The sequence below is a fragment of the Mya arenaria genome, chromosome 14, assembly GCF_026914265.1.
Source record: "Mya arenaria isolate MELC-2E11 chromosome 14, ASM2691426v1".
Lineage (NCBI taxonomy): Eukaryota > Metazoa > Mollusca > Bivalvia > Myida > Myidae > Mya > Mya arenaria.
In genome coordinates, this window is record NC_069135.1 from 44,305,920 (window position 1) to 44,318,253 (window position 12,334).

The following is a 12,334-nucleotide window of genomic DNA, read 5'->3' on the forward strand; positions in this document are numbered from 1 at the left end:
TTTCAGTTGCCTTGTTACGTACATAGTACTCTAGTATATTATTTACAGAGGTCGCAGTATACAGTGTTAAAACCTGTCTCACTGTATAACTTACGATCATTATTCTGTTAATATATTATAACTGCCTTTAACAAATAATGAACCAAATCAATTAAATGTGTTTTATGCAGCAAATGACAGTTATAAGCACGTGTTTAAACGTGTGCTGTTAATGAAAATCTCCAAGTTTATAAGATGTGCGTGATGAGTGTCTGTACTCGATTTTTTTATTTAATGACATAATTAATCGATTACTAGTACATTAAAGGTTACTATGCACCGGACGTGACAATATACGCACCTTTTCGGTGTTTTCACAGTTTGCAAAATTATTAATTGGCATTCAATGGCTTCCCCTATCTGTATTTATGATCAGGGTACATCTTCTTTTATAACCTTTATTCCCAATTAAATCGATAAGTGACATGGGTATATGCACTAATTGGCATGTCGTACCACATTAGCGAGTGTCATAAACCGAGTGACGTAGAAGACGGAAATTTTGGGCCAGCGCGTGGATATTATGCAGACGATCAAGGACGATCGCATCTTCGATTTGTTTTTTTTTCAAAAATGAAAATCCACGAATTCAAGTACCCACGAAATTGTTTTTTTTTCGGCAAACCACGAAATTTCATGCCCACGAACATTAATGATTTCACAGTAATTGGATAAATATTTACCTATTAAAACACATTTCAGCTAACCTTCACCAAATAAAATGTTTCTTATGCTCCCCGCTTTGTCCCTCTGTCCGTCCTTCTGTCGTTCCGTCACACCTTTGTCCGAAGAATAACTTCAAAACTACTGATGGAATTATAGTAATTTTCCCTTGACACCCTTTATTCATAATTACGGGATCATAACTTCAAAAGTACCCATGGGATTAAATTCAAATTTGGTATATAGATAGATGGCAATAAGAGAAAGTGCAGTGCACAAGAACCACGATCCTATCATGCATATTTAATAAGTTATCTCCCCTAAATCATTTTTTCATAGTTGTTGTTTTGCACACACTTGTCCGGATGATAACTTTATTCTACTGATGGGATTGAAATAAAACTTGGTATATTGGTAGATATTTGGCAATGAGAAAAAAAAGTGCACAGGAACCATAATTTTATTATGCATAGTATTGAAGTTATTTCACCTTAACCTTATTTTCATAATTGTCGCTTGTCCGGGCAATATCTTGGAAAATACTAAAGGGATTGAAATGAAACTTTAAATATAGATAGATGGCAATGAGAGAAAGTGTGGTGCCAAAGGACCATGACACTGCCCTACATTTTTTGTTAATATTTCCATTTTACCTGATATTTTTTTCAATAATGTGTACTTGGCCGGGGCAGTATTTTGGAAAGTAGTAATGGATTTAAATTAAACTTGAAAATTAATATAAATAGATCGCAGTATGAGAAAGTGCATAATGAAAGAACCATAAACCGTCTCCATGGCCTAGTGGTTAAGGGATCCACCTACGGAGCAGGCGGTTCTGGGTTCGATCCTGGGCCGCGTCATACCGAAAGACGTTAAAAGTTGGTACAAGTAGCTCCCTTGCCTGGCGTTGGCATTAGTGCTTGGAAAGGTGCTGTACACAGTACTGGTTTAACCCAGGAAAGTTGTACCCCGTGTATCTATGCTTTACACCAAGCACGTAAGAGAACCAAGGGGTCTCTTCGAAAAAGAGCTATGGTATCCCACCCAGACTTCCTTGTATCCCACCACTGGATCTTCCGCGTGCTGTCCCTTCAGCAAAAACAAAGGAACCCTGTTGGAAATAAGTGCTTGCACTTTCATGGGTTATCCTTGACCACAAGGTCTAAATAAATACATACATACATAATGGACTGCCCTGCATTTTTTTAAATTTATCTCCCTTGAAACTCAACTCTGCCCATATCTTTCCACATTATGATGTTTTCCAAATTTTGTAAAATAATCCTACAACCATTTACCTTCTACCAGCACATTGTATTACATTTTCTGACTTTCATAGAAAATGGGCGTATGGGGAGCATCAATCGCTTCCAGCAATATTTTTGGCTACAGGTCTTTTTTGATTTTAGCTAGTCAAAAAATAACATAAAATCCATACAGTACACAAGTCAAAATAATCTTTGGAAGAGGCAAACCTGCCAACAATAATTTTATGTAAGGTCAGACACATAGAAATAAGATTTTAATGAAGTAGCATCCTTATTGATTCAAGTGAAAAATTGTGTAGTTCTGTTATAGGCTTACTAGCATAATCAAAATGATTTTCCAACACCTTTCTATTTTGTTTGTAGATCTATATTTTCACACTGATACACCATGAGAGGTTCAAGATGTTTAAGCCTGTCTTGGAATCCTATGTCACAGACACATTCTCTGCTCTCCTTGTACACGAGTAAGTAGTCACATGATCTTTGATTTCCCAAAACTGTACTTTGTTGACGTCCCATTGATTTCATGAGTTTGGTGTTTTTTCTCTCCATTATCGGTTAAAGATTGTTGCATTACAGCAGTATATTTTGGTAAATTGTTGATATGAATGAATTTTTTGCAGACCTCTGTGTCGATGTTTTAAAGATCTGATAGAAGATGCCTGCAAGCTCCCAAGTAAACAAAACTTGCAACTTATACAGAGTTTTGAGGTACAACACCAAATTATAATTGTGGAATAATAACTACTTCTTTCTATGTAGGGGAATAGTGGGGACTTTGATTTTTGGTCCAGTCAATCCCGGTAATATTTTAGCCCTGCTGGGGGGGGGGGGGGTACAATTGACTTGGGCATAATAGTGCTAAAGCATCAATCAAAGAGCAAGTTACACACTAATATGACAACAATTCAGAAATTATATTAAATAAACTGATTTGGGCCATCTGTTAATGAACAACTTCCCCCTAACTAGCCTATTGAAGGTCCTCCTCTATGATATTTTACTATGATATATACTTTATATATGACACTCACTGACACCTGTCTAACATGGTGGAGGCCATATCTCTGATCCCATGAAGAAATACTGGCACACTGTTACCGCCACTACCCACCATTAACTTCCTTCACACATATCTGGTGCTGGATACCAACAACATGGTCACAAAACATAAAATTTAGGGCATTTCATGGTTTTCCCTTACTCAACTTCTGCCCAATGACCCTAAGAAAGCTGTGGAAATGGAAATATCTAATCACATCAAGGTTTTGTTAAACATGTTATCTGCGTGTTTTGCACTTTTATTTATAATGTTTGTTACAAAATCTATGGTAGCATCTTAACAAAAGGTATCCATACCTTTAGATTTTCAATCCACTCTGACATTGGATCTTATAATGAAGTTTATTTTATCATCTTTTCATATCAATGTGGGCCTGCATGAACAACAAACATGTAAAAACGTTGAAGATTGATATTTAAATTTGAGAGTGTGTTTAGAAATGTTTTAAAAAAGAAGAAGATTTCTTTGAAAAATGAAATATGGAGTTTTATCAGTAAAATAACAACAAAATAAGGAGTGAAAATATCAACTTTCAGAACTTCTTTTAAAATCCATTGCAGTAACTTTCCCTTTATCAAAACAGAACACTTTACTTTTGCAACAGAAAATGATTGCAAACAAAATATTTGAAATTTAAAGAAATGTTACAGAAGTTTAAATAAAGATATACTCGGAAATTGACAACTTACCGGTACCGTTTATTAGAAAAATGGTTATCCTGTTTTGTTTTTATCTTGAAGCTGAATATTCGAACATTTGCTTTCATACCAAACAAGTTACAGACAAAAACAACTGTTTGAACATAAAAAGAATGTTATATCATCGTTCAAATGTATTTTGAACTGTTTTTTGTTGTAATACATAATACTAACTTCCCAGAAAATTCACACAACAATTTACAGATTTAATGATTATTTTTACCCCACCCATGCCTCAAAATTTGTCAACAAACTAGCGTGGTCCTCATTATTACCTGGAAATCGACCTGTCTTCAAGCAAAACAGACTGGTCTCTGACTGTAAGATGGCTGAATATCCATGTATCATGAAACACACTATTTAACTAAGAAAAATGTTTTATATCCAATGATTATCCGCACACATTTGACCTTTCAAATTTTCATTCAATAAATGGCGACATAGTAATTAGGTTATGTATTCATACCACGCTTAAAATAAAAATGTTTTTGGAACATGGAAGCACTCATAAAACTTCATTGATAACTGTTCATAAAATCTTTGCACTAGAAAACGAGCGAATTATAAACTATAAAACATAATATCAGAGAACTCTTTCTCAACAAACCAGAAAAAGAAAATTGACAGCTATAATTTTGTATGGGTAACGGCATAAATAACACCCTTTTCAAAAAGGGGGTAATTCAGAAAATAAATTCAAATTCTATAAAAGTCGGAAAATAAGCATAAAAGAAACAGAAAATTTGTTTAATCAGTTTAAGATCATATTTTATTTTACTCTTGATCATAGAAAATCTATATTTTCACTTATAGCTTTGCCACTCGTGAAAACATGTTTTTCTATGACACTCGTAAAATAAAATAGGATCTTACATTGAAATAATCAGATATCCTCTATTGCTTTCATGCATTTCGATGAAATATGGAGTTTTATCAGTGAAATCAATTTGATATTTTCAATGCCAAAATAAGGAGTGAAAATATCATTTTTCAATACTAATTTTAAAATCCATTGTAGTTACTTCCCCTTGATCAGAACAAAACACTTCACTTTGAACCAAAAAATGTTGCCCCAAAAAATTAATTTGAAATTAAAAAAAAAAAGTAACATAAGTTTATAAAGGTTTATTTGGAAATAAGCAACATACCGTTATTAGAAAAATTGTAATCCTGTTTTTCAAATGTTTTTTTGAACTTTGAAGCTGAATGTTCTAACAGTTGCTGTCATATCAAACAAATTACAACCAAAAACAACTGCTCGAACATAAAAGGAATGTTATATCATCATTCAAATATATTTTGTAACTGTTTGTCCTTGTTATACGTTATACATACTTCCCTGGACTTCCCTGAATCAGATAGATGACTGAATATCCATGTATCATAAAACACACTCTTATACTAAGAAAAATGTTTTATATCCAATGATAATCCGTTCACTATTTTGCTAAAATGTTCGACCTTTCAAATTTTCATTCAATACATAGCGGCATAGTAATTAGGTTATGTATCTATGCCCTGTTTCATATAAATGTGCTTTCATTATTTTTTGGAACATAAATGCACTAATTAAACTTCATTGATTTATATTCATAAAATCTTTGCACTAAAAAACAAGCAAATAATAAACTATTAGAATAAATATCAGAGAACTTTTTCTCAGCAAACCGTAAAAAGAAAATTGACAGCTACATCATCAGCTATAATTTTGCTTAAGGGGTGTCCAACAGTTAGCGGCGTTTATAACTATCTTTTCTAAAAAGAAGATAATTAAAAAATAAATTAAAATATTAATGAAACTCCAAAAATAAGCATAACAGAAACAGAAAATTAGTTGATTTCAGTGTAAGATCATATTTTAAGACACTCGTGAAATAAAACACGATCTTACACTGAAATATACAAATAACCTCTATATCCTACTTTAGAAAAAGCAACATGGTCACATCAACAAGACATCCATCTCCTTTATTTAGCTAATATCGGCAGCCATTTTGACTGATCCGGTGACCAGATATTATAGTAAAATGTCCACAAAGTCCAATATGTACTAAAGCTTATCACTTCCAAGGGCACATTACTCAGAAGAATGGGGCGTGGCTGACTAAAAATGCCAGAAACTACTGCACATCAGGATAATAATGTGTATCTTGTTCTAAAACTGCTGAATTGATCAACTTCTAAGTATTGGAAAACCCTTTGTACACTCTGGAGGTCACATATTCCACCAAACCTTCATAGCACTTGGTCAAAAAGCGAATCTTCACCATATTTTCGTGCTTTCCAAGGATCACTTTCACACAAACAGTATAGACTTAAGTGAAGTTAGGAGCGTTAAATGGCTCATGAAAGGTAAATCTTTGTTTCATTAAAATTAGTGCAGTGTATTTGTACTTTTTCTTCCAGGTAATGGATTTCATCTTCCACTTCATTGTAAGATCAAGGAAATTACAGGAGAAGAAGTGAGTATGTTTGTTATTACATGGAAAATCTTGAAATTGTCACTCACATTGATATATACATATACAATATGGAAATCAAGGCTTCCAGAAAACAAGATGAATGGTGTAATGTGTAAATTCTTGTTACGAAATATTTGTACCCTCTTAAGGTACTGCCAACTCATTTTGTTTTATAAATTATGTGTTGTTTCTATGACAGCAAGTTCTCAAGTGGGTCACAGGATGCCAAACTCTTTAGGGACAATCTACATGACTTCTTTGTTGCCATAGGAAACCTGCTTGCTTTGTCGCACAATTCAATACAGTGCTACCAGGTAAATAATGTAAAACCATTTTCTAAGACTTTGAAAGATGATTTTCTTTGTGATTCATTTAAAGGTTTGCATGGAAAGTGTGTTTTGTGTGACTGGCTAAATGTTTTGTGTGTGCAGCTCAACATCCTGAGTCATCTGCACCTGATGTACGATCCACTGCTTGAGGTGCTCGGGGATGGAGAGCTAGCAGGCCTGATAAACCTTGCCCTTCAACACATGCCCCCTGTCAATGCCCTCCCGGACGAAATCACCAAGGTGAAGCTAGAACTGCTCCGCAGAACTGTGGCCACCAGGCTGTTCTCATGTGATGGTGAGACATTATTAATTAACACCCACTCTTACTGAGTGCTTATTGACTGTCATCCATTAAAGTTATCAGATGACTGGTTGTTGGAATCATGTGTCTGGAGCCAGGGTTAGCCTATTTCTGGGCTGGCATTGTTATGTAGAAATAAAGTGCATACGATCCTATATGGAACAAAGCATATGGTTTAGGGTATTTGGTATTTTTGGTTATTTTAAAGCATGCTGCAGTGGTTAGAACTGTCCTAACATATGGGCTCTATATGTTGCCTGCGTAGCCTCAATAAATATGTGCATTTAATTTACATTAAAAGGAACTGTAATGGCACTGTTTTTAAGCATTTCAACAGTCTCTGAGTGTGTTGGTGGGTCTGTGTGTGATATATGGTGTGATTGTTTTATAGTCTCGGAGTATATTGGTGGGTCTGAGTGTGATATATGGTGTGATTGTTTCAGAGTCTCAGAGTGTGTTGGTGGGTCTGTGTGTGATATATGGTGTGATTGTTTTATAGTCTCGGAGTATGTTGGTGGGTCTGAGTGTGATATATGGTGTGATTGTTTCAGAGTCTCAGAGTGTGTTGGTGGGTCTGAGTGTGATATATGGTGTGATTGTTTCAGAGTCTCAGAGTGTGTTGGTGGGTCTGTGTATGATATATGGTGTGATTGTTTTATAGTCTCGGAGTATGTTGGTGGGTCTGTGTATGATACATGGTGTGATTGTTTCAGAGTCTAGGAGTGATGTTGGTGGGTCTGTGTGTGATATATGATGTGATTGTTTTATAGTCTCAGAGTATGTTGGTGGGTCTGAGTGTGATACATGGTGTGATTGTTTCAGAGTCTAGGAGTGGGGTTGGTTGTTCTGTGTGTGATATATGGTGTGATTGTTTCAGAGTCTCAGAGTATGTTGGTGGGTCTGAGTGTGATACATGGTGTGATTGTTTCAGAGTCTCAGAGTGTGTTGGTGGGTCTGAGTGTGATATATGGTGTGATTGTTTCAGAGTCTCAGAGTGTGTTGGTGGGTCTGTGTGTGATATATGGTGTGATTGTTTCAGAGTCTCAGAGTATGTTGGTGGGTCTGAGTGTGATACATGGTGTGATTGTTTCAGAGTCTCAGAGTATGTTTGTGGGTCTGAGTGTGATATATGGTGTGATTGTTTCAGAGTCTCAGAGTGTGTTGGTGGGTCTGAGTGTGATATATGGTGTGATTGTTTCAGAGTCTCAGAGTGTGTTGGTGGGTCTGAGTGTGATATATGGTGTGATTGTTTCAGAGTCTCAGAGTGTGTTGGTGGGTCTGAGTGTGATATATGGTGTGATTGTTTTAGAGTATCAGAGTGTGTTGGTGGGTCTGAGTGTGATATATGGTGTGATTGTTTCAGAGTCTCAGAGTATGTTTGTGGGTCTGAGTGTGATATATGGTGTGATTGTTTCAGAGTCTCAGAGTATGTTTGTGGGTCTGAGTGTGATATATGGTGTGATTGTTTCAGAGTCTCAGAGTATGTTTGTGGGTCTGAGTGTGATATATGGTGTGATTGTTTCAGAGTCTCAGAGTGTGTTGGTGGGTCTGAGTGTGATACATGGTGTGATTGTTTCAGAGTCTCAGAGTATGTTTGTGGGTCTGAGTGTGATATATGGTGTGATTGTTTCAGAGTCTCAGAGTGTGTTGGTGGGTCTGAGTGTGATACATGGTGTGATTGTTTCAGAGTCTCAGAGTGTGTTGGTGGGTCTGAGTGTGATATATGGTGTGATTGTTTCAGAGTCTCAGAGTGTGTTGGTGGGTCTGAGTGTGATATATGGTGTGATTGTTTTAGAGTATCAGAGTGTGTTGGTGGGTCTGAGTGTGATATATGGTGTGATTGTTCTCTCGGAGTATGTTGGTGGGTCTGAGTGTGATACATGGTGTGATTGTTTCAGAGTCTAGGAGTGGTGTTGGTGGGTCTGAGTGTGATATATGGTGTGATTGTTCTCTCGGAGTATGTTGGTGGGTCTGAGTGTGATACATGGTGTGATTGTTTCAGAGTCTAGGAGTGGTGTTGGTGGGTCTGAGTGTGATATATGGTGTGATTGTTTTAGAGTATCAGAGTGTGTTGGTGGGTCTGAGTGTGATATATGGTGTGATTGTTCTCTCGGAGTATGTTGGTGGGTCTGAGTGTGATATATGGTGTGATTGTTTCAGAGTCTAGGAGTGGTGTTGGTGGGTCTGAGTGTGATATATGGTGTGATTGTTTCAGAGTCTCAGAGTGTGTTGGTGGGTTTGTGTATGGTATATGGTGTGATTGTTTCAGAGTCTTCGAGTGTGTTGGTGGGTCTGAGTGTGATATATGGTGTGATTGTTTCAGAGTCTAGGAGTGTGTTGGTGGGTCTGAGTGTGATATATGGTGTGATTGTTTCAGAGTCTCAGAGTGTGTTGGTGGGTTTGTGTATGGTATATGGTGTGATTGTTTCAGAGTCTCAGAGTGTGTTGGTGGGTCTGAGTATGATATATGGTGTGATTGTTTCAGAGTCTCAGAGTGTGTTGTTGAGTCTGTGTATGATATATGGTGTGATTGTTTCAGAGTCTTCGAGTGTATTGGTGAGTCTGTGTATGATATATGGTGTGATTATTTCAGAGTCTCAGAGTGTGTTGTTGAGTCTGTGTATGATATATGGTGTGATTGTTTCAGAGTCTTCGAGTGTATTGGTGAGTCTGTGTATGATATATGGTGTGATTGTTTCAGAGTCTCAGAGTGTGTTGGTGGGTCTGTGTATGATATATGGTGTGATTGTTTCAGAGTCTTCGAGTGTATTGGTGAGTCTGTGTATGATATATGGTGTGATTGTTTCAGAGTCTCAGAGTGTGTTGTTGAGTCTGTGTATGATATATGGTGTGATTGTTTCAGAGTCTAGGAGTGTATTGGTGAGTCTGTGTATGATATATGGTGTGATTATTTCAGAGTCTCAGAGTGTGTTGGTGGGTCTGTGTATGATATATGGTGTGATTGTTTCAGAGTCTAGGAGTGTGTTGGTGGGTCTGTGTATGGTAGAGGTACAGAGCTGCTTGCAGGTAAAGCACCAGACCTGTCTTGCCATCCAGCTCCTCTCAGACGTTATGGACCATATCTTCTCCCTACACCAGGTAACTAGTCTCATGGATTTAAGAACCCTTATACTGTAACGTTCTCCAGAATGGACCAACAACAGCACTGACATATTTCAGTGACCATGCATTGGACTCATGTGGTGTTCTTAAACACCGATGAGAGGTAGTAAGTGTTTTTATATATTCCGCTTGATTATTAATATTCCTTGTAACAATTCCGATCATCACATTTCATTGCTATTTTTTCTCTTTCTAAATGACCTTTGAATCACACTTGAGTAACACTTCAAGAGCATCCATCACATACAGTGACAGGTCTTGTTTTATAAGCTTTCAATAATTAAATTTATAGGGGATATTATGACAGGACGCTTTTCTGATGATCTGTTTCCTGTCTTTGTGGGTGTATAAACATCTATCGGTCTCCACTGCTATGCATTCTTGATACATGTTTACACACTAGAGACATGATACAGGTCATCAGAAAAGTGTCCCATCATAATATTCCTTTTGTTATATGTCTACTTTGATTATTTCCATGTTAAGATGGTCCGCTTTAAATATTATCCAAATAAAATGTACTTTTTATGAGCAATTTCCTGGAATTTCCATTGTTCCAGGATTTAAGTTTGGCACATAGAACAACCAAATTTTTGGCCCTTGAATGAGCCGAATTGGCATTTTGGGATACGTTGAACTTGTGTCACTCATAACTTGTAGTTTATAGTCATACACTCTTTAGATCTTTTAGAAAAATAAAAAGTGTAATTATGTCTCCCCCTATTCAAGCGAAGACATAGGGATTTAACCATGTCTGTCAGTGCGTCTATGCGTCACTCTTAGTTTTCACTCAGAAACTATTGGGAACACTTGGTCCTAAGAACTTCATAATTGGTATGCTGGTTGGTAATGACAAGTACATGACCCCAATGAATTTTGAGAACTGCGGGTCAAAGGTGACCTTGAGGTGAACATTTTTTTCCGCTTAATAAATAAAGAACACTTGCACCCAGGAACTTCATACTTTGTATGCCAGTTGGTCATGACTAGTAGATGATCCATTCTGATTTGAGGTCAAGGTCATGGTGACCTTGAGCTGAAAGGATATGGTGACTTAGTGCTGAAAAATAGTTTCCGATCATAACTGAAGAGTGCTTGGATGCAGGGCTTCTAAAAACCGGCAATTTGCCAATCTGGACCGATTTTGACTAATCCAGACCGATTTCAGTTTCAAAAAGTGTCAGTCCAAATTTTCTCATTTTTTTTATAATTTCGATCCAAAACGACTAAAGTCAGTAAAAATTGTAGAAATTGTAATACACAAACATTCGTGGGTCATTCGCACATTCAAAACTACCCCCAATATAAGTGTCCTAGTTACCATCAGACCAATGCGACCAGCTGCTTTTTCCACTCCGCTGAACACTCGATCTGTTAAGTTGCAGACGCTTGCAATCGGTCCAATCACATGTAGTGGTAGGTTACAGAAGACACAATTAAACATATTATAAGTTAATTATGTGCTTGCAGCTATCCTGATTAGATGTTAAAATAAATCCATATTTTCACATAGCAATCCGCTATGTCGTCGATCATTACATGATGTATCCGTTTATTCATTATTTTTATATTTAAACTGCAATAATTAAAGTAGCATTGCTGGTTAAGATTGTTTTTTAGCTCGACTATTCTACATACTAAATTAATGAAGTTAGATAACAATTATTTGAATATAATGCAAATAATAGGCCTTTATTATTTGACTTAGAAATTCTGGTTAAGGTTTTGCGTTTAAGCACACATAGGTTAATATCTCAGCAGTTACTTGATGGATTGCATTAAGACTTTATACAATGGTACTCAACTATCCAACCTACTAAATTAACCAAGTTAGATAACTCTAGTTTGCATTTAATGCAAATAATTGCCCTTTATTATTTGGCTTAGAAATTCTGGTTAAGGTTTTGCATGTAACCACTTTTAAGTCAATACCTCAGCGAATACATCATGTATTGCATTGAAACTTTACACAAAGGCTCCCATCTATTTGACCTTCTTATTTAATCAAGTAAGATAACTCGCATTGAGACTTTATACAATGGTATTCAACCACCCAACTTAATTGAATAACCAAGTTAGATAACTGTATTTTGCAAATAATGGCCCTTTATTATTAGACTTAGAAATTCTCGTTAAAATTTTGCATGGAACCATATTTATGTTAATGTCTCAGCACACCATGTATTGCATTGAAATCTAATCTAACAGTGATCCATGCATGTTTCGCCAAAACGTTTTAATCCTTACATTGAAAAGCGGCGGAATAGTCGAGCGCGCTGTCTCTTTGACAGCTCTTGTTAAGATAAATACAATTGTCATTGTTAATCCGCGAAAGCATTAAAATTCCAAATTAATTAACCTAGTCCTATGGATATCAACAGCGACACA

General features: G+C 36.3%; 1 protein-coding gene across 1 annotated transcript in view; it reads left to right on the top strand.

Annotated features, from left to right (window-relative positions):
* The window catches only part of LOC128216763 (dedicator of cytokinesis protein 4-like), a 189,359-nt gene that overhangs the window by 77,169 nt on the left and 99,856 nt on the right, over window positions 1-12,334 (top strand). The window contains 6 exon segments of the mRNA XM_052923421.1: window positions 2,334-2,434; window positions 2,594-2,681; window positions 6,138-6,193; window positions 6,393-6,507; window positions 6,625-6,817; window positions 9,795-9,922. Coding sequence (XP_052779381.1) covers window positions 2,334-2,434; window positions 2,594-2,681; window positions 6,138-6,193; window positions 6,393-6,507; window positions 6,625-6,817; window positions 9,795-9,922 — 681 coding nt within the window.